The 24,252-nt window shown below is 38.0% G+C and overlaps 1 protein-coding gene across 1 annotated transcript; it reads right to left on the minus strand.

The window, feature by feature from the left end:
- Window positions 1-4,680: 4,680 nt before the first annotated feature.
- Window positions 4,681-22,303, minus strand: sypb (synaptophysin b). The gene is made up of 7 exons (XM_008414364.1): window positions 22,198-22,303; window positions 21,044-21,109; window positions 9,203-9,327; window positions 8,873-9,071; window positions 7,217-7,408; window positions 6,827-7,137; window positions 4,681-6,561 (listed from the first exon to the last, which is right to left on the minus strand). Exons 1-6 carry the CDS (start codon window positions 22,213-22,215, stop codon window positions 6,856-6,858), a joined length of 882 nt encoding a protein of 293 aa, XP_008412586.1. The 5' UTR covers window positions 22,216-22,303; the 3' UTR covers window positions 4,681-6,561; window positions 6,827-6,855.
- Between the last annotated feature and the right edge of the window lie 1,949 nt (window positions 22,304-24,252).

Genomic DNA, 24,252 nt, shown 5'->3' on the forward strand with positions numbered 1-24,252 from the left:
AAAAGCAAAACAAAGACAAGTTGGAGATACAGGAATATCACAAGGACACCAGGAAGAAATGAGAAAAGTGACAAGATGAACCAGAAACCAGTGACTAACAATGAGGTGCTTAAATACTGGAGGTTGTGAGCTTCAGAAAAGACCTGGGATGGATGATCCATCCATCCATTTTYTTACACCATTGTCCCAGTGGGGTCAGGAGAGGTGCTGGTTCCTATCTCTAGCAGAAGGTGGGGTACACCCTGGACAGGTCRCCAGCAACACAGAGACAGGACAAAACAACCACACATCCATACCTAAGGATGGGTACAGAAATCAATTAACCCAACAGTCATGCTTTTGAACTTTGGGAGGAAGCCGGAGTACCCAGAGAGAACCTACGCATGCATTGGGAGAACATGTGAACTCTATGCTGGGAATTGAAGCCAGGACCTTCTTGCTGCAAGGCAACAGTGCTACCAAGAGCACCACTGTGCAGGACCTGGGCTAATGAGCAGGTGTGAGTGGATGTGAAGGGATAGAGAAAGTATAATCATATAATCATGTCAGTGTTGTAACTTTCAGTTTAATCGGCAGCTATCAAAATAAAAATAAATAAATGAGGTCTTGTGTGGAGGTCTTTTTACGCTGTTTTGTGTTATTTTAAACATRAAGAGAATSAATCTTTTTTCAACTTTTGTCTCTTAAGCCTGACAAATGAAAGTCAGTCAGCAACAACAGGATAAGTCTCACAGCAATGTCGAACCTCATGCTGTAGACCGCCGCAGTGGAAACAGGAAAATCCACAACCTCTTTTGCTAGGAGTTTTTCTGCCAACTGAAATGTACAGCTTCATTTAATGGTTCAAAGTTTAGGTAACAAATAAAGTAATTCACTGTACATGTTCATTTTATGTAGGGGGAACAGATTATTTCAGGCAGCTGAAAGAGCTAAAATATTTTGTTCCTCCCTCCTAACTTTGGCAAAAAAGAGTAAATGTTATCAAAATCACATGGTTTGTTGTTGATGAAGAGAGGAATGCACAGAGTTAAAGACTTGCTGGTAAATTAATTTGTTTCCATTTTATGTAGGGGGAACAGATTATTTCAGGCGGCTGGAATATCCATTCTCTCCTCTCCTCCCCCCATAACTTTGGCAAATAAAAAGCAACTGTTTCCACATTCTAAAAAATTATGTGTGATAGCATACTAGACATTTCCTTAATCCAGTAATCTGTCATATTTKACATTAGAACGGRATTTACCAAAAGGTTTACACTCTGATCTTTTCAGGAAGTCTTTATATTTGTGCCCTGCTATCAGCCAGCTTCCCTCCTCTTGTATCAGAAATGAAGAATTATAAATGCACACTACGTCATGGAAACCTGTGTTTGTTGTCTTACTTTTATTTGTCAGGCTTAAGAGACAAAAGTTGGCAGATCCGCCGGATCCACCTCTCTGGCTGCAATGCGCGCTCCCGAGGGGAACAGATTTCCACAGGTGTGGTGGGATGGTGTTCCACCCTTCCCCACTCTGTGCACCGGGCACCGTTGATTGGTGGGCGGGGCGAACGCCTTTATAGTTGRGCGGGCCGCTGCAGGGTGCGTGCATCTTTGTTTCTCCCACTGTTGCTACGGTCGGCGGCTACATGTCGGCTWGTGGGTTTGGATCGTAAGTGGCAGTTTTGCTATCCGTGGCTGAGATCATGGTTGGTTTTTGGGTGCTACACCTGTCGTGCGTTTCTGCAGTGTTGCGCTGATGGCGTTGCTGTGGCGTGCGGCTTCCGTCTGGTCCTCACCTGCTGACCCGCTTCCTCCCGGGTTAGGCTGTGTTTCCACCCCTGGGTAAGCTACCTGCCATTTAGCTTTTGATTTATTTTATCTGGATCCACCGTTAATGGGTTTTTCTGTTTCAGGCACTTGATTGTTTTTGGAGCTGCATCGCTTTGGACGTTCTGTTGTCTTGTCTTGTCGTTGTTTGTTTTGGCCACTCTCAACTAAACCTGTTGCGGATTGGGCCGGCTGTGTGGGCGGGGCGTTACTCCTCTGGTCCCATTGAAGGGCAATTGGAAGCGGATGACAACGATTTGTTCCATTGTTTTGTGATTGAAGTTACTAATTTGTTTTATTTTTGTTTGTTTGATTTACTAATTTCTTTTGCATTGCATGTTTTGTGTTATTTCTTTTGGAATAATTGATCTTGTCTGTCCTTTTTCAGTTTTTGTTCCAGGGACTGAGTAGTAGGCCTGAAGCCTCGTTTTTAAAAGAACAGTTTTTTTTTTTTTTGTTTTTTTTTTTAAAGAATTGCTTAAAATATTATGCACTGATAAGTCTGTGTACGGGTGCATCTTGTCATCTTTTAAAAAGATCACCACCTGCTGGTCACACAGGGGAACAGAATTTCATACAAGACCGGCTTTCGCGAAAGCTCGGACAACAGTTGAGGCAGATGCATTAGCCCAGGCATCCACAATCCATTCACACACGGTTTAGTGCATGCATGTGAACATGTTTTAGTAAACATGTTCACAGTCTGTCGTCCATCGCTCCCACGCCGCTCACAACTTCTTTTTGAACGCCCTGTTTACACCAATGTCCATCGGTTGGAGTTCTTCTGTTAATGCTCCCGGAATGATGACAAACTCTGAATTAGTTTGCTGCACTTCCTTTTTCACAGYAGCAGTGAGATGGGCGCACATGGAGTCGCAGATGAACAGGGATGGTGATKTGTGGAAAAACCTGTCTGGTTTTTACYGGAGGCACATGCTGCAGAACTCGAACAATTCTCTGGTTTATTGCTGCCAGTGTACGTACTGTACACTTTACGTTTCTGTGTCGGGGACAGATTTTGGAATTCGGTGCACACATAAGGCGCAAAACACACAATTCATAGAAAATGTTGCATGCTGTGACCTCTAGAAGAGCTCTGCACATCGTCAGAAAAACAAACCATCATCCTCCAACCACTTCCKRTCGTCCTCTTTGATGTTTCTGCCAGTAGATTTATTTTTGTAAATTCAATTTGCACATTTCTATGGTTAATGGAAATACAGCTGCACTGAGACTCAGGGCTGAAATGGATCCTATCCAGTTCTAAGCCAAATATACCAAAGCTAGTCAACATGAAAGGGGATTACGCTAGTGTACAGATAGTTTGAAAGAGTTGCAAAGCCTTTTTGGCATTGAGACAACTGTATATAGCATGGTACAAGTAAAAAAGATTCTAGGACCTAACAATATTTTACTGAATACTAAAACGGTACAATTGACATTACAGTATTGTTTTGGACAAATGCACARAAAGTGTCTCAGGAACTTCCCCTTTTCAAACAGCATAAGCCAGAATAAAACCAGAAACGGAAAGTGCGTTTCATTTCAGTGCAATTCAAATCAGCGTGTTTAGTTCAGGTGTGTTTAGTTTCCATAAAAGGAAATTTCTCTGCTGGAGGCAAACAAGACTGAGCTGATTTTTAATTMATTTATTTTTGTCCATTTGTGTGTATAGTTCACAGGTAAAAGCATGAAATCTACCGCATTTAAACTGGTCAAAACTGTGTGAATTTATCTAGATTTATGACAGCTGTGCTGAAAAAAACGTGATCCAACTAAAAAAAAAACTTTTGCAGAAAGAAGTCTTTAACATAAGCGAGTCTGGTGCATTTTTGGTTAAACTGTTTGTTCTTCATCCAGTACAGTTACTCCCATTAGGCAGAGATTATACTCAAAAGATWAAAAAAAAAAAAAAAAGATAGCAAAATAATAAAAGTACAATTTCTCCAAAAGGTTACTCAATAAAGTAACAGGGTAAATTAACCACTACCTACATCTGCATCTGTGTTTTATCCAGCAATCACCTTTAAATTTTGTAATCAACCTAAAAAGCTTAATGCACACATCTGTTTATAATTGGTTTAGCTAAATTTGTATAACAAAAGTTGTAATTCCCATTTAAAATATATATATCTTTTCACCTACATAATAGATGTAATGGGTGTAGGTTATCTCTGTATTGGTCACAGTTTAATGTACCCTACATAGTAAATATATGCTAGATACATGAATTATATATATATATATATATATATATATATACACACACACACACACACACATGGCCTGTTTGGATTTCATCAGCTTTACAAATGTGCACAAAACTTTCAATATTCCGCTAAAGTCGAAAAATTATAATTTCACAACTATGGAGTTTCCATTAAATAAGAAACGTAATTAAAATTACACGTGAATTTATTCACTCGAAAAGTCCTTAAAAACATGCCGCTCACGATGCTCCAACAACTTCCTGTCGTCTTCTTCTTCGTGGCTTGCGCCATAGCAACATCCGGTTGTTAATCACGTGACCTGTGTGGTGCGGAAGAACTGTTTTCATTGTAGTTTTGTGAAATAAAACAGTTTCGATGCGGTCARAAAAGCCCATTATCCTTGCGCCAAAACGTTTAATCGACAAAAGAGAGTTTTTATTTAAAATCGGTGTTTTCCATTAAGCACATTTATTTCTGAAATGTCAAATTGCCGTGATTATGGTGATTAAAAACGTAGCTTCTGCGCTACCAGGGGCGGATCTACACGGGGGATAAAAGGGACAACTACCATTCCGTATTCACATTAAGCAGAACAAAAATTACATCAAATAAGTGGAAATAAAAATGTCTCAACAATCATCCAGAGACAATAAACACAATTAATTCTTCAACAGAATAATTTCAAGTTTATTTCATTTAGTTTCACATGAATCCCATATAATAAGAATACGGCAAAACTTTGGAGAGTCTTGAATATTTTTTTCCGACTTATCATCATCATAAATACTAATATGAATACATCATACACAATAAAACACAGCACTATTCGAGGGCTTAGAGAGTATCACAAGACATCATTCACCACTAACGACAGACTATATTTCATTTCAGCATATTTATAAGAGCTACAGTGGAAGAGAAAGAAAGACAGAAAGGGAGAGAAAGCAAGTAGCTTCTAGATTGCCTGGATCTAAGAACCCTGATTTAAAAATAAAAAAAGGAGAGAGCGAGAACAAGATTTTACAATGACTAAAGATGCACTGGAGTTGAACTACGGCTGTTTCTGTTGAGAGCTGTGGAAGCTAAATACCAATAAAGCACATYTGCTACCGTTTGGCAAACATGCTGCTTGGAGATCCGTACGGAGGATGGGCAGCTGCARCCGTACAGGTGTGTTTGCATCTGGATACAAGCAATTATTGCAGCACTTTGTGCTTTCAGTAGATTATGGCAGAGCTGCTGTAATAATCAGTGTTGTGTACCTAACATCGGGTTCGCTGTGTAGTCTAGCTTTGTTCCTGAGCCTCGGCCTCTAACATAGGATTACTGATGGAATGTCGGAGTTGGATGCATGCACTAAACCGGATTTCCAATCGGAAGAGGAGGAGAGTCGAGGGCGGGATGAAGACGGCGCGTTGTGTGTGGCACGACTATGATTTTTAGAAATCTAATAAACCCTCGTTTACTTTTATTCTGTGTTGAAGTGATTAAAGTGTGACAAAAACACCATAAAAAAAAAAAAACAAACACACGCAACTCTGTCTTAGGACTTTCCAAATCACAAAGAAGGCGATCGAGAAAAGGACAAGATTTTTTTTTTCTTTTGTTGACAAACAAAATAAAATAAATGCCATCCAAACAAATACACAGAAACTCTTACTACACCATCTGATTTCACAATTTCCATATTGACAACACAGCAAATATGAGACGCCAAAGGTAATTTTCTTCTCCGTACGCACTTGTGATTTGCAGATGTCAGGATTAACAATAATCAGTGCACAACCAGAATGCATCCACTCGTGATATTAGATGGTTGAAAAATATATAAAAACCTACTTTCATTACTARCATTAYCACTGTCACTCACTTCTCTATAGATAGATATCTTCGTTTTTAGCCATTATTTGCAGCCTTGGCCCAGATTTTATATTTTTAAATCATTAATTTAAAGCAAATGTTCAGATTTCAATGTGACTGTCAGTTTGGTCAGTAAAGGTTTAAACTATGAGAGCTCCTAAACAGAACCAAAATAAATGCAATTGAATAACTCTGTGCTCAACATTTGTTGTATAACAACTAATATAGAGTGCACAATTATTCAACTGTGTACATATAATCATATATATATTTATATATCAGCAAGTCGATATTTACACAGCACAGACAAATACATTCTCTCAAGTTAAATATAACTACAATTTTTTTTCCCCCCTCATAAGTTTTCTCCATCACAACAAGGTTTCCCTTACGAATGTTTTGGTATTTGTGTTCAAGTTTTTCTCGTATACCCAAACAGACAATCCTCTGTTGTCTTTTACAGTTAAATACGTCACGAGAATAATCATCATTGTTACAGCAAACAGAAGAAATCCATTCCCACCCACCCCAGAACCGACCCGCCCGTCCCCTCCCCGGATGGTAAGAGTGCGGCCTCCCCTCCCGCCGCCTGCCGACTCACAGACACACAGACAGACACACACACAGAGGCGTGTGGAGACGCAGGTGGTGGTCGAGAAACGCTCCAACGATGACCAGATCGCCCTGAGGAGGAAACAAACAGGATGCACCCATCGATCAAGCAATCAATCAATCAAGTTTATCTATACGGCAAATTTCAGCAAAAATGGTTTTCAAAGGCATCGCGGGTATCCAAAGTGCTTCTACCAAACTTTTACCAAATACTTTTTTTCTTTACTTGAGTAAAAATATGCTGAAGTAGTGCTACTCTTACTAAAGTAYCCATTGGTGTATTTCAGTTACATTAATTTAAGACTTTCTAAGGACGGATACTGACTGGTGAACTCACCGTCCTGCAGCTGTTTTGGCTCAGGAGGTTTACATCTGGTTGGAGTAGGAGGTGGGCTGCTGATCGTAGCCCTGGTTGTAGCCTCCGTCTTCGTTGTAGCCTCCTTGCTGGCCGTACTCGGGCTGGTATCCGCCCTGGGTGCCGGCGTACGGGTCCTGCTGTCCGTAGCCTCCCTGGCCGAAGGAATCGGGGGCRGGCTGCTTCTCTTGCGATGGGACGTACGTTCCCGCGAACGCAGCCATCCAGCCGGTCTCTTTGAAGACGAACCACAGGTTTCCCACCCATAGGATCAGATTGATGAACCCAAAAGCCTGGATGGAGACCAATGTTCACCGTTAGCGTGAATAATCTCACAGTGATTCTTTATGCAGCTCAGGAGTGGGAACCCACCACAGAGGTGTTGAGCCCGGAGACTTTGGGGTCGTAGACCTCTTTGCAGAGGTTTTCCCGATCGTCGCAGGCCGGGATGAGAGTGATGACCCTCTCTGGATCGGTGGCTGTCTTCACGTCTGACAGGCCTTTAGCCCAAGCACATGATGAGACCAGCCACATAAAGGCAAACACTGCCGTCGCAACAAAGTCCTAGAGCCAGAAACACAAATCCATTTTTGAAACCAACAACATCATGATATCAGGAAAGCATGTCACTGTAATTCCATCACTAAATCAATCCTGCCAGGATTTTGTGATTTTTTTTTGCTAAATCAATTATTTTGTTTGGCTACTTTAGGAATATCTACAACATTTTTTCATCATTAAACGCCTTCTGAAATTTACATACCGAAGAAAAAATATGAAAAATATTTGTATGATTGAATAAAGCAACAATCAGACAAATTGGACACGCAAATATGGTTATTCTTTAGGTTATTTTAACACCTGTTGGTCTGATTGGGGACTAAAGTTGTAAAATTTGTTACATTTTCAGCTGCTGTGGTTTGCATTCACACCACACTGTGTCAAATGAAACAAACTAATTGAAAAACCTGTTCCCCTCCTCGCCTGTGGTGGCGCTGCAGAAAAAACTACTGAAGAAAATGACACAAAAACCTGTGAAGAAGACATGAGCGAAACTTCCTTCTTCACAAAATGTAAACAAAAATGAAGAAACAGCAGATTTTTGTGGTTGTAAGATTTCTGTTATGAAGTTGGTAAACGACTGTGACCCATTTCTCCAGCCAGCGCGAGACTCTCATCTTTGTTTTGGTTCTATTTACCCAGAATGCCCTGCGCTGCAGTGCGCTTCCTGCTTTTTGGAGCAGCTTCTTGTCCTCTTGGCGTTCATTTATGTACTCAGAACGTGCCAGAGTTCACTTCAACCAAACCAGATTTAGATTGTTTGGTCTGATTCAGAGTTCGATTGCGCGTTCACACTTCCCCAAATGAACCAGACTTTCTATAAAAACGCACCAGAGTTCGATTAAAGCGGACTAAACATGGCTTAAAGAATCTTAGTAGCTTGATTTAGGTTTCTTGCTACATCGATCATGAACTGTAACTTAACATCAAGTAAGGCTAACCCAGCAGAATAGCAGAAGTAAGAAATGCTGCCACCTGCAGGTGGGAGTTAGCATCACTCTCAACAAATGCTTTTGACCATTTTTGTGGAAAAATTGCAATAAACCCACTGCTATGATTTAGTCTGAAAAAATGTGTTGATCTGTTGATTTTGTGTGAATTTCCACAATAATGAAATCCCGAAAACTAGAGGAGCTGCTAAATGTTGTAATGTAAATATTGATAAAAATTAACCCAAGTTTTAAGTACTCTTTTCTTTTCAAGGTGCTTAAGAAGAAGCAAGTTTTTCTGATGCTAAAGGCTTCTTTTGGATGACATTTTTTCTATTGCCAAGGTGGCAGAAACAGAAATAAACAGTCAACGTTACATTCTATGTAAGTTTTAACACTTAATATTAAAATAAATGCTATTTTGCATGCAAAATATAAACATTTTGTATGCATGACTCCTAAAGTACAAAATGTAAACCTACCAAGCAGTTGTATGAAATTATAATGTTGCTATTTGATATTTTGTGCAAGAACTCACAATCCGGGCCCCCTTGTTGTTTTCGCGGTACTTCTCCAGAACGAAACAGTAGGCGGCGAGGGCTGCCATGGAGTAAAGGAAGGAGAAGACGGCGATGGTGACGAAGAACTCAGCTGAAGAGGAGTAGTCTCCAACCAGGAACTGGCGGTCCGGTTTCCCTGCCTCACAGGTGGGGGCGTCGAAGTAAACCTGATGGAGCCTGAAGACAACGCAAAAATCCCCACAAAAAGACAAGAAGAAGAGAGAGAAGAGCAGATGAACCAATACTTCAAGAGAACAACATGTAAATCAAATCAAATGAATAAATTATAAATTATTTTAACAACGTACCTGAACGGATATTCAAATTCTACTTCTATTCCCAGGTTACTATATGACCGGTTTTTACACTCCACACTCATCTTGAACATGCCAGAGTAGCTGCCACATGTCGAGAAGGCGAAGATCGCAAAGATCTAGAGAAAAAAAAGATAAAAACAAAAAAGCACAAGAAGAATAAGTTTGTTTTTCCAGACAGTTTGTTTTTCCAGACAATCTTCCAGGCTTCGCCCACACACTGGAAAAAGAAACGCATGAAACTTCATTTCCCAGCATTAAGAACAAGTTTGACGATTTTGGTGACGCCATATTCTTCCTCACACAAGGCAATAAACCTCTTCCTCGACCAACTTGTTTACTTCTAATACTTACATTGATAACACCTTGCAAACGCAATAAAGATTCTTAAAATGTTCCACATTTTTTCATGCTAGAACCACAAAATTCAAAGTGTTTCACTGGGATTTGAAGACACAGACCAACAAATGATAATACATAGAAATAATGGCTCAGATCTAAATAAAAATGAGAATCTGTGACAAAACTGGGAAATAAATGTTTACAGAGACTTTCTTTTCAATGTGACTGAACTTCAACTACTTTGCAAAAAAAAATGTAGGCAAATATTTCAGTTTCTGGACGTGTGACCAGGGGCGGAGCTATAGGGGGGGGCTGGGGGTGCGGCTGCCCCCCGGCCCCGGGCGGATGGGGGCCCGGGTGTGGAGGTGCCAGGAAGGGAGGAATGGTTTCAAGTCGCTTAAATGTCTGATTATAGACGGAGAAAGTGCGCCCTCGCCTGTTGAGAAAGGTGTATTTAATGTTAAAGTCAACAGTTTCAGTTTCGCTTTTCAAAAAAGTATCAGTTCTACTGGTAGATTATTTAACTTGTAACACGAGAAAACTGTCTTGCTATAAATGAAATAATCTGCCAGAGGAACTAGTAATTTTTCATCAATACCAAGGAATTGTTTACTTAAAAAAGCTCCTATTTATTTCTGAAAAGTTACTTGCAAGTTAGTTTTGTCTAATTTCAACTATATGAATATATTTGCACAAGAAACTAGACCAAAGATGCTTGATGTAAATTCAAGAGGGTGTGAATACCTTTGCAGAATCTCATAGTTATACACTACAAAAACAAATTTTTACCAATTGTTCTTGGTCTAGCTTTTGGTGAAAATCCCTTAGTACACTTGAAATAAGACAAAACTAACTTACAAGTAACTTTTTATCAGACTATAGCTTGTTTTAAGTCAGTAATTCCTTAATATTGATGAAAAAGTTCTAGTTCTACAAGTAGATTATGTAACACTTACATTGGAAAAATGTCTTGTTATAAGTCTTGTGTTGTGCTAGTGTAACTAGAACTTTGGAAAATCAATATTAAGGAATTATTGACTTCGACAAGCTCCTATGTGTTGCTGTTTTGTCCTGTAATATTAATAATTGTTGCTGTTTCCAATGCTTCCTGCCTGCAGCATCCCTCTGACCGGCCAGCATCCTCCAGTCCCTCTGAGCTGTTAATAAATTCACACCAAGTGTAAATCAATGCACCGTTGTTAACAGCCAACACAGCACAGACTGTCCCTGTTGCCATGGTTATTGGTGAAAATTTTAATTTCTGCGTGGCTGTTTTCTTTTTTTTCTTTCTTTTTTTTTAATTCCCTGGTTGTTTTCCTCCTGAAAGCTGTCCGTTGCTACAGTACAATCAGTCCCGTCCAATAAACGGTCCGAACAGACGCACACTCTCTCACCTACAGCAGATTAGAGGAGCCAGACTATTTTTACCACACCCTCCCGGTTCTGCAGGCCAGATCCGATTGGAGGGACAATCCAGCTATTAATCTGTTTGAGGTGCTTCACCATCTGTCACCGGATTCTCAGCTACAAGCTAGGAAAACATCCACGCTGCGTCTGTCTCTGAGCTAACACGCGACACGTCACTTCCGTCTTATCGCCATGGTAGCGTCTGTCTTCCACAGGCGTCAATAAACGGAGAAAACAATATTAACGGTAATCTTTTAGCTCATATGACCAGGAGGTTTGTTTCCTAAAATTTTAGGTTTTTAACGATGTTCAGTTTTGTAACATCGGGATTTTTTTCACCAATGCGATCCGTCGGTTTGAATAGCTCGAAGTCAGCTCACCCACGGCCGCCATCTTGCTTGACGAACGATTTTTTTTTTTTACAGCCTCCGTTTGTATTTGGACTTTTAATTATATGACAGAAAAATTTGTGAATTTCTGTTAAACAAGAAATAAATAAATAATAATCAGAATTTTTTATATTAATCAGAACATTATTAAAAACAGATTTATTATTTGAAAAGCTATAAACCCAAGCTTGAAAATTGGTTCGAAAAAAAAAAAAAAAAAACTCAGAAATTTTGAGATTAATCACAGAATTCTTCTAGAACAAAACAAGGAAACTTCTTAATTTGAAAAGCCAACAATTTGGCTTAAAAAACTCAGAAATGTTGAGATTAATCTCACTCAGACATCGACTAGAAAAATACTTGGGCATTTCTGAGGTTCAAAAGTTGAACATTTTTGACTTTTTAAAAATGTTTTGAGTTTGAATTTTTATGAATTGCACTAAGCAGAACATAAATCCTAAATTCATAATTGAATGTATTCTAATGTTTTATCCATTAGAATGATGGAAACAGGACATTTATCCTGTTTTTACATTAAAAAACTGAATTTCACACTTTGAGTAAAATATTAGTATCTATCTTCTATGTAAATTAGTAATAAAGACTGCTTTTAATGTTTTGGTTTTTCTGACTCATCTGCATGACTAACATGCAGATGAGTAATAGGGTGAAATATGGCTGCAGCAGTGGTTTAATTCAATAGTCACAGTCTGCTGTAGTAAGCTATTCTAGAAATAAAAACTACACCTCTCTGTCGGTTTAATGTAACAATTTCATCTAACCTGGAGTATTTACAACGCAGGTTTCAGTTTTCACAGATATCTTATTTCATTATTTCATCAACAGATCAGAGAGTTTAACAAACAGGAAGCTGCATGCTAACTTATTTTTTCTATTTCTTTACGAAAATATATGAACTTCTCAAACCCTGTTTTTTTGTTAGTTTTTTTGCATTTTGTCACGTTATAGTACAAACTTTAATATATTTCTGGGTGGTTGTGGTAGATTTACACAAAGTACTGGATTTATAAGGTTGTAGGTATGAGATTAATAATATTACAATAAAAGAAACATTTTTAGAGATTTTGGTCATGGATGCTAAAAACAATCAATTTTGCTGTTTTTCCTTTTGATAATAATCTTGGCTTGTTATTAGAAACTGTTTTCTTCCTGAAACTAAATTCCACTCAAAACTCATCATGTTACATAATAGCTAAAAAACAGATAAGAAAATGATGGTGAACATTTTCTTTGATTTTTGCTTTCAAATCTTAACAGTTTAAAACAAATGCATTGTACTTGCAGAAATCCAAATGTGGATGCAGGTAGGTTTTAAAAATAAGTGCTGATGTTTGCAAGAACAAAGTCAGCATTCTGTATTTCTGCATGTTTATAAATGGATGACTGTGTTTCTGATCTCTGCAGACAATTAGGGCTAGAGCCATGGCAATACATCACAGATAAAATATATTCACCAAAGCATACAGAAATCTGTTCCCCATGTTTTCTGTCTCTCTTTGGGTTAAAGAAATACAATTCACTGTTTCAATATTCCTTGGTTTGAATATTTGGTAAGAGTTTGTGAGAAAACAAACTCTTACCAAATGTTTTTTGTCTAGTTTCTAGTGCAAATATCTTCGAAATAAGACAAAACTAACTTGCAAGTAACTTTTTAGTAAGTCAGTTTTGCCTTTTAGATATTTGCACTAGAAACTAGACAAAAATACTTGGTAAAATGTTGTATTTTTGCAGCAACTCGCCATAAAAACTCATTATTTCATCGTCCAAACCACATATAGACCAGTCGGTCCTGCTAAATCTGGAGCTAGAAGCACAGAAACTGGATCTAAATGGGAGTGTTACAGCAGAGCACCATCAATCCTCCGTCTGCTCTCGCTGTGTGGCGGGTAAGTAAGTACTGGGCGGTCACAGTAACGATGCCACACAGCGAGTGCCATGGTAACGCAGCTAGCAGGAAGCAAGCTGGTTTCTGCTCCTCCTGCTCCTCTGTGCTGAGAAGATAAAAAGTATTTCACTCTCCGACACAAACTGTCGGCCACTGCTGTTCCCACAGAGTGTGAATTCCTCTCAGTGGGACACAAACATGGACGGTTTTAAAAAGAAGCCATCAATGGCTGAAAGGTTTCGGTTTTTAGGTGGCCCTGTCCATATTGATCTAGAGCAGTGTTTCTTAACCTTTTTTGAGGTACTGAACCCAGTTTCATATGCACATTCACTGAACCCTTCTGTAGTGATAAATAAAATATGATTCCCCCCTCCAAATTCAAGAGTCTTGAACAAGACTCTTGTTCAAGACTCTTGACACCAACTAGTTTTCAACTAGTTGGTGTCTAGTTGAAAACCCAACTCTAGTTGGGTTTTCTATCCCAACTAGAGTCTAGTTGGGTCACCCCAAGATCACCAAGTCTTCTTAAAAGGTAGAGTCTCTGAGAACAGTTCTTTGAAATACAGTCAGTATTTTCAGCAAAGTTGAGCTGACTGTCCAGGAACGACCCAAGGTATTTAAAATTTGCCACAGTTTCAACAGGTTGGCCATCGAGAGAAACTGGAACCACTTTAAGGTCTTGTTTAGATTATTTAATTAGCTCTACATTCTTAAGAGAATGAAAAATTAAGAATAAATAATAAAGACTTTAGAATTATATTAGCTGTGTTGCCACCCCCACGCCACTAGAGGCAGTAGCAACCCCGAAAAGATGCGACTAAGGAGCAGAAATAGAAGTACACCGAAAGCTACAGAACTTGGTAAAAACTGTGAGTTTTGCTGAAGTAATTAAAGACAAAAGTTCAAATCCACTATGAGAGTGGAGCTCCAATCAGTGCTCCTCCGCAGCACTGATTGGTTAAGCAATGTAATGTGATCCTCTGCAGCAAGTGATGGCAAAGCGGGGCGTCATCACGACTTTACACAAGTGTGTCTTTACCTCCACAGCAGAGGCTCCGCCGAACCCCTGAGACCGACTCATCGAACCCCTGGGGTTCGATAGAACCCAGGTTAAGAACCACTGATCTAGAGAAAAGCAATCCTTGGCTTAAAATGAGAACAAGGCAATGTAGATATTTTAAACGGTGATAAAAAAAATTTAAAAAAATGATTTAAACTTGTAATTATTTTGGTTTTCATCCGTGATTTGTCTTGGGTCAGTGCATATTGGTTTAATAAACCCAAAGCATGTTTTCCTAACCAATAGGAACAACAACACTGCAAAACGTAAAATCTTACCAAGTATTTTATGTCTTGTTTCTAGTGCCATCTTTATTTCTGCATGAACAGCTCCTATTAACTACAACCAGTGGCGCTCTCTGCTGGATGGCGGCCAAACTGCAACATTAAAAGAAGGCTGAAGCCAGTGGTGTCAAACTCATTTTTGTTTTGGGTCAAATCCAGATCATGAAGGCTCTTAAAGGGCCGGTTGTTCCAGAATGTATTCATAAACCTTGTTCACAAATTGTTAAAATAGCAATGAGTCCTCAAAATTAAATATTATTATTGAACATCTTCAGGATTTCATGATTCTCTATGTGATTTTTCTTTTGCAATAAAAATCAAAGTGCTTGTGGTACTAATTTGGAAATATTTGTGCTTATTTATGATGGTAAATGTAACTTTTTATAACTCGCTGTATAGATCATGGACTATAATCTGACATCAGTTAAGGCTGAGGGAGCTGTATGAATGTTTTTGACAATTTTTGAGAAAAATCTGCAATAAAATCCCAATTATGTATTAAAGCAAAAAAGTGTTGATGGAAATTTGTGATAATTCTTAACAAACTGAATAGACTAATTGATATAATTTGGCAGTAAACAGATAAAAACAGCATTAATTTGATTGATAACATAACATTTAATCATACTTAGTGTTTAGACACATAAAAAGCTACAGCGGACTAAACTGGACCTTGAGTTTGACACGTGTGGCTTAAGCAGACGTTTTTATAACTAATTTTACTCTAATAAACAATTAAATGACAATTAATAACAAACAGATTAATTGTTGCCTGCAGACATGCACAACCTCTGACTTCATAAGGGATTTTATTTGTTATTTCATGGATGCTTCTTGTTGACTTAATTCCTATGAAAAAGCAGGTGTGCCACTAAACAAATAAACCACCTCACAGTTTTTTTATTCCATCCATTTTATCCATTAAAACATTTTTATATAGGATATTTTGCACTTCATATAGGAGATAAGCAGAAAACAAGCTCAGCTCTACAAGCCCTGGAGTAATAACCAAATGAAGCGTCTGTTCAGAAAACACCTAATGAGCTGCAACAAAACAAACACCTTTTATTCACATTACGGATTAACCCAGAGTGAATCAGGCTGTTACTTTGTGTTCTCTGCCTTTTAATGTTTGCTGAGAATGAGTCAGAGCGTGAATTTAAATTCAGACCAAACCCAACGCAGCAGAGTGTTGCTGCAGCAGCAGAGGAGGGAGAAAAGGACGTATTTGGCTAAATACGAGCTGCGTTTGGTAACTCTTTGTCTTCTAACAACCAACACACCTTTCTAAGGTTTCATCCTTCATTTTATTAGACACAAACAGAGGAAAGTACAGAAGGTCAAAGGTGACGCGGTATCACACGCCACCAAAACATAAAATCTTATCAAGCATTTTTGTCTAGTTTCTACTTCAAATATTTTAGTTCATTTGAAATAAGACAAAACTAACGTACAAGTAACTTTTCTTCAGGATGTAGGAGCTTGTTTTAAGTAAATATTTCCTTAATATCGAAGAAAAGGTACCAGTTCTACTGGTGGATTATTTAACTTATAACATGGAAAAAATGTTTTGTTATCCGTGAAATAATCTGTCAATAGAACTACAACTTTTTCTTCTTTGTTTTATCAAAACAAAGAATATTACTGAAGAGATAAAAACAACAGATATCTTAAGAAATAAATCTTTTAATTTTTAATTTAAAACACAAAATGTGGCCCTTGAATGCTCTTTGTTTCCTGCCAACAGTCATGAACATCTACAGCAACGCTTTGAATTAATATGAGTTTCAACCGCAGTTAATTTTCCTTTGGGGTCAATAAAGTATTTTTGAATTTGAATTTTGAAGTGAACTTGACCATTTTGGGCCTAATGGAAAAATGCAAAAACACAAAATCTTACCAACTATTTTTGTTCTGGTTTTTGATACAAATATCTTGAAATAAGACAAACTAACTGAAAAGTAATTTTTCTGCTAGATATAGAGGATTGTTTTAAGTAAATAACTATTAAAGCTTTTGAAAAAGTGTTAGTTCTATTGGAAGTTAAATTAACTTACAACATGGGAATAATGTCTTGTTATGAGTTAAATTATCTGCTAATGGGACTAGTACTTTTTAAGGGATTATTGGTCTGAAACAAGCTCCTATATCTTGCTAAAAAGTTCCTTGTAAATTAGTTTTTTCTTATGTCTCGTGAACTAAGATATTTATACCAGAAACCAGACCAAAAATACTTGGTAAGCTGCACAGATCTATTCCTTGCTGCTCTGCTTTCACTGGATTCAGTTCAAGAATCTGGATAAATATTACTGAGGTTTGGCTCCTCTTCCCCCTGCTAAAATAAATAAATAAAATAATAAATAAATCCCTGTCTCGCTTATGATACATGCCCATAATAAAGCAGGCGCTCTGGCAGCCTCAGCCTGACGCTGAGGCACGCAGACCCTCTCTGACAGATGATTCATGCGTCGCCCTGGCCTCCGGAGCGAGGCAGCTGATTGGTTGGTTGGCTCGCAGTGACCCAGGGAGACAGTGATGAGGTGCTGGCACACTCACATAGCTCCAGGGAAGGACTACAGAGTCATGCAGCACACTCATGTCTCTGAATGCTGTGCTGCAAATCTACAGAGGCTGTAGCAGCGCGGAGCTGTGTCAACACTGCAATGTTTTCATCTGTGTTGTGGCTAGTCTCAAGCTTCGGCTCAAACTTCCTCCAAAATTATCAAAATACTGTAAAGGTGACCTGATATGCTTCCTGGAACAGGTTAGGATAGATCTAGAAATGATACAAAACATGTTCATTGTAGTTTTCTGCTGAAAATCATCCTCAAATCATGAGATTTTAATCTGTTTGATTTCAGATTGAGCTGTTTTAGGGGCTCTGTCTCTTTAAATCTAAATAAGCTGCTGCTGGCCACGCCCCCTAACTCAGCGTTTACACTCACATGGGAAAATGGCTGCAAACAGATGCACAATTACATATCCATACATGTTTGAAGAGCAAAAGTGAAGCCTCCTGCACAACCAAGAATGCAGCCAAAACACAAAATTTTACCAAGTAATTTTAGTTTAGTTTTTAGTGCAAATATCTTAGTACTTTAAATAAAACAAACTAAACTTAAACTATTCATCAAGATACAGAGGCTTGTTTTAATATTTCATTAATATTGATATTCTACTGTCAGATAAACTAACTTAAAACATGGGAAAATTTTATTCTTATAAGCCAAATAATCTGCCAATAGATCAAAAACCTTTTTTTATCAATATTAAGGAATTACTGACTTAAAACAAACTCCTATGTCTTTCTGAAAAGTTACTTGTAAGTTAGTTTGTTTTATGTCAAGTTTACTAAGATATTTGAACTAAAAACTAAACCAAAATTATTTGGTAAGAATTTGTGTTTTCGCAGTGTGGTTTCTGTAAGTCAACAATAAAACGCTTGTATTTTCCAGCAGCCATTGTACAGCGCATACAGCAGTAGAACCAGCTGAACAAACGTGTTGGAGCTCAGCTTGGGTTGCTAGGTAACCCCGCAGCGCCCATCGAATGTGACTCAACAATCGGGAGGCTTTTGGATTTCCAGGCACCAAAAAGCATCTGGGTGATTTTTTTAAGAACCTCGGATGTTTTTATACGCAGCTGAAACCCAAATGGACAAACAAAAACATACAAAATGTGAATTTTTGCATAATAGGTCACCTTTAAATTGCAGCTACTGAGAAAACCCAAGGTGACCTTCTTAGTTTATGAACTTATTCCTAAAAACTAATTGACATTAGAGCGGGTGACGTGCTCAAGCAGCTGTGGAGGTAAATATGGTCGGATAAACGTTTCTCCTCCTTCCTAAACTCTCCCAGCTGAACTGGAGTCGCTCCAATGTCGACCCTGCAGCATCGTCTCTGCTGCTCATGGAGGACAAACACTTTGGATGACAGTATGTTATWTAACAGAYAATAACTGCTTACCCAAACTAAAGGAGCTRTTCTTTATGTTTATTAAATATTTATTTTTTTATGTACATGATGCACAACTTTGAATAATTTCATCAACAGCAATCAGTTTCCATTTGGGATCAATAAAATATTTTTGAATGTGAATGTTTTGGCTGTCAATAATGCAGCTTCTTAATTAAAATATTGATGTTAAGCTATTTAGTAATCAGCTTTTCTATATTATTCTGATGATTAATTGAATATAAATAGGTCTTAATACATTTCTTTTTAGCAAAATCTTTGGTTCAATTTCTTAGATATTTGTTGCAATCTTTAATGAGTTACTTGTAATTGCTTGTTTTTAAAAAAAAAAAAAGTCATTTATTTTTTACCGTTACAGCCCTTTGATATCTCAAGATATAGAATGCATTATAAATAAAATATATTATTATTGTTATTATTATTATTTTTCTTTTTTTTAAATTGTCACATTTTGCTGATTTCTCATTAATAAAATAAATAAAAGCTACAAATGAACAAAAAATGCAACAGGAAGACTCAGCTTTACATTTTGTAGATTTGTTTGAAAGAAGTATGCTTTTATAAGAAAATAGAAAAATTAGGTCAATATGTTGATTAATTTTGGATTAACTGATTAATAATTGATTAGCATTTTTTAATTTTTTTTACATAATTTGAACTGGGTGAAGCTCAAACTTAGGATCTTTTTAAATGCTAAATGTATATTTTTCGTACAGTTTTGGCCTAATTGCTGATCTGTATTCCTTTATTAAGTTGGTCAAATGTATTTAAACATCTGTTCAAGGCAGCAGATATAAAATGTTGAAGTGTCTTTGGAGGAGGATTAAACTGTGATTTCATCCCTCAGTGGAACAGGATTGTGTTACTATAACAGTGACACACATTCCTGCCGGAGTCTTCTGCAGAAAAACATCAAAACACGACAGACTCGTCACAAACCCACCGGAGCAAAAGAGAAAAAAAAGGAAAACCCCAGAAAGTGAAGGTTCAAACGCAGAGCAGAGCCATTAACTTTCTACTCATTTYACGTTCTCTGTCGTTCGGCTCGAGGCGCCGCGCAGATTCTTCATCTGTGTTACAAACGCTCTATAAATAGTAAAGATGCGCCAGGAAATGGGATGGTGACCTGGATCTGTACAGCTGACCTTTCCTCATCTGGGATTGGCCGGTCAGAAACTAAAAGATCACAACATTTTTCAGCTCACTACCAAATAACACTCTTCGGTGTAAACGTTGTTAATGAGCCAAGACTCGTAGTTGGCTACTGTTAAGTCTCAATGAGGCGATTAAGACAAACTCATGTTTGSTGTTCTTCAGGGATATTTACTAAACTGTTTTATTCTGTTGACGAGTTTAATTCTGTCTAGATAAAAAAAAATGTTTGGAAAATCTTAACATACAGTGAACGGGCACATAGAAACAGTAATTGTGCTAATTTATATTTTTAGTTGCTGAGAATAGTTTAAAAAGTCAACTCTGTGGTCATTTTGTTTTTGAAATCTTTAATAAAATCCACTTTAACTGCGGAGCTGTGTAACATAGCCTGCTCTCTGTCGCTCACAAGCTGCAATCACAAAACAGATCTTATCATTTTATCATTTTCAGGTTCCTAAATTAATTGGTTAAAAAACTATTTAAGAATATTTACTTGATGTAGCAAAAATGTCTAAACCACGGATGCTCAAAGTGGGGCTGGGGGTCATTTGCGGCCCTTGGATGGATTTTGTGAAGCCCCGTCCAACTACAAAAAGTAAATAAATTAGGAAAACATTAGAACAATTAAATCAATTAAAATCTACTTACAAAAATRTTAGATGCAACACAAAATGATAATCAAGGAATATGCAATGGCAACATCACCAGAGGGCCCCTAACAGGACCAAGCTAGCAGAATAAAATACATATATTATATATTTAAAATAACGCTGAACAAAACAAACTACTGTAAATGCTATCAGACCTGGGAAAACTATTTCTATATTATTTTTTACAATTGATACACAAAAAGCAGGCAGATGTCAAACTTGTTAACTCGTTTACTGTAAATAATAAATTCTAATTCAGAATCATAATTCCTTTTATTGTTATTATGCAAGAAAGAAAGCACAACAACATCTAAARAATAGCAACTCTGAAAGGCAAGTCCAAAAATAAATATAATATTAAATCTCAATAAATCTAAAAAACATAGCAGAAACACAAWAACAACAAGAATGTTAAGGAAATTTTATTTTTTATTTTTAGTTTGCTAATCCTTTAGGGTTAAARTCAGCAGCCATAAAAACACCAGTATGATGCAAGCTAATTACAAGTTATGCTATAAATGATAAAGAATCTGGTGTTGGTATGGGGGCGGGAGGCTCCTAATGAAAATCTGCTTTCAGGGCCCCAGAAAAGCTTTGTCCGGCCCTGTGACAAGCATCCAACGTCTGTTTRTGATCTCTGCTAAATGAATGAGGAAGAAACTTACCCACTGTAGAACTTTTATAAATCCCAGTGGTTGCTTGACTACTGTGAACTGCCCTTGGGCCACCAGCTGTCAACATAACAAACAACAATAAGATGCAGCAGATTCTTTATAATATTTTTAAGCGCAAAGTTATAATGAAGGCTCTTTTCTAGAGTAGTGAAAAACACATTAGCTGTCACATCTTTGTGCGGTTATGAAATGCTGCGTGAGTGGAGTAGAGAAAGAGCTGCTGCCAGTATTACAATTAGACAAAGCTGATTAACTGTTTCCYGCAGCATCCTACCAGCGGCAGCCATTTTTATTTATCTCTTTTACTTATTTATKAGGGGAAATCGTCTTAAATTTGGCGCAAGAGAGGGTATTTGTGCGCAGGTGGATGCGACGCCGCAGTCAGAAGGTGTGCATCAGTAAATGGCCGCAGATCGAGCAGCTATCTCTCTCTCTCTCTCTCTCCCTCCCTCTCTTTTTCTGAGGTTGTTTTGTTTTCTAGGCATCCTAATGAAACAGGTGACAAAATCTGCTCTCAGATCAGCCTGACAGCTCGATGAGCGCCTGGTTTTCCAGAGCAAACATGAAGGGCTTTATTTAAACCGCTCGGCTGTTTAGAGAGCTGCGGGAGACCTTCCTCCTCCTCCTCCTCCTCCTCCTCTAGCTCCTCCACCTCCTCCTCTATATGTTGGGCCTGTGTACTGCCCAGAAAATTAATCACATTCCGCTTTTGTTATCTTAGCAACAGCGGCCTAATTGAAACAGGAGCAATCTGAATCAATTATCCGAGTCTCTCTAGAGAGATCGGTCAGTATCATCTCCTTCCTGAGCTAAATGTCCCTGCTGCGGCTCTCTGGACATCCTGCACAAGCGGGCCGCTCAGTCTGCAGCATCACCAGCTGACAAAATAATAATCCAACGAACATTGTCTACACAAACTGGATTATTATTATTAATATCATTATTATTATTTATCAATATGGCTGAATAAATATTTAAAATCCAAACGCTTGTCAGGACTGCATCAAAATCTCCCAACAAGAACGRAGCAAATCTGAATAAAAAAATATTGATATCCCATCACGCGACGCGCTCTATGCATTAACATTAACTGAAGAGCAAATGTAAACAGGGACAATAATAGAAATAGGAAGATAATTTCCTACCTGGTTCGCAACATCCATCTTGGCCGCTTACTCGCTGATAAGAGGATCAGGAGGGCGGAGGGAGGGAGGCGGCCCAGCCGGAAGAGCTCGGAGGGGGGAGGGGAGACGCTCCGGAGGAACAGCCGGGCTGCATCACGAGCTGGGATTTACGAAGCAAGAGGAAGAGCTGACGCCGCATTGGCCTCGCCGTACACGCCATACGTCAGCACGTTCGCCATGTTGTGAGTGGCATGTTCTGCTTGGAGTCCGATACAAATAGACGCATTACCGTCTCTCAGTTCCGACCTGTCAATTCTGATATAGAGCTGGGTAGAAACTARTTACATTTACTCAGKTACATTTACTTGAGTAACTTTTTGGGAAAAAAATGACTTATAGGAGGATGTTTACTACTACGCTGTAATTTTATAATGAAGTATTGCTAACTTACTCAGGGGGTGAAAAGTAGTTTTAAATTCTTGCTGGCGTTCTGGCTGCATCTGTTTACTTTCACCTCTGCTCGTACAGAACACACAAACACAACTCTTGGTATTGATGATACATTTCTGTCAAATTGTATTTGCAATCCATCCATCCATCCATCCATCCATCCATCCATCCATCCATCCATCCATCCATCCATCCATCCATCCATCCATCCATCCATCCATCCATCCATCCATCCATCCATCCATCCATCCATCCATCCATTTTCTTGCACCCTTGTCCCTCAGTGGGGTCGGGAGGGTTGCTGGTGCCCATCTCCAGCCAACGTTTCGGGCGAGAGGCGGGGTCACCCTGGACAGGTCGCCAGTCTGTCGCAGTATTTGCAATTGACAGAAGGCAAATACATCAGCACACCTCTGCTTAATTTCTGGATTTTCTACCCACTGAATAAAAAACAAACATGTTTTAATCAATAATTCACCAGACAAACCGATTAATTCTTCTTAAAGTTTCATAACTTTAATATTGAAAAAAAAAMAACTGATTTGGATATTTTTTCTGGCCCTGATTTTGTTATTTGGTCTTTTCATCTGTAAAATACCAAACTTTCCACTTAACTATATATTTTGGTCTGTCTGATTATGTAATTTTTAAATATTAAATGATTGATAATTTGATCAGTTACTTGAGTGGACATTTTACTTTTTTACTCTTAGTGGAGTAATTACTTAGACACATTTTACTTTTACTTGTATAAGTATATAGAGAAAGTGCTACTATTATTAATGTATAATCCTTAGAAAAYCCATTGAGCAAGATCACTAATTTAAATCAGGGTCCGAGTTTAAATAGAGCACGATAAAACACTGAAGATTTTATATTGGTAGAATTTTGCTTATTATTTTCATTACTCATCAACTCACATATTTAGTTTTTATTTTCATGTAGGTCTAAAAATATATATACATTTGGACCTAAAACCATTTGAAGAGAATTGTAGAAACGTGCCACGCACAATATGGCGTCCTAGTTGGCGTAAGTTCCAGACGCTCAGGTGGCTTCTGCGTCTATGCCACCAAGCGTATTGACGTCACAAGGAGCCGCTGCACTTGGAGTAGAAAGGAGCGGCACCGTCTGTCCAATCAGAGCGCAGCTTTGTTCCAAGGAGAGCAGATTGTCTGGAGGGGATTGGGACGAAGAAAGGAGCGCATGGAGACTGTTCATGCTTAAACAGACACACGGAGCAGCGTAGAGCGGAAATGAAAGGAATAAAAAATAAAATAAAAGAAGTCTAGTGAGACATTATGATGCAGCAAGGTCACCTGGCATGAGCTGTGCAAGTAAGAACAAAATATGTAAATTAAACTGAAGATAGTTCAGTTAAACCAGCCTAGAAAACAAACATATCTTACGTTGAACTGACTCTGCCGTCTTTAGGACTATTTCCGCATAATTACATTTGTTTGCATTTAGATAGGTTTTCAACAAACAGAGAAGCAAGAAATGGAGATTACAATTTTAATAAAGTTATTTATTTGAAAAATAAAACTCAATTAAATAAAATTAATAAGGAGGCTAAATAAATAAAATAAATTTCCATTCAATAACAATAACATTGTTTTAATCTAG

The sequence above is a fragment of the Poecilia reticulata genome, linkage group LG7 (assembly GCF_000633615.1).
Source record: "Poecilia reticulata strain Guanapo linkage group LG7, Guppy_female_1.0+MT, whole genome shotgun sequence".
NCBI classification, from domain to species: Eukaryota; Metazoa; Chordata; class Actinopteri; order Cyprinodontiformes; family Poeciliidae; genus Poecilia; species Poecilia reticulata.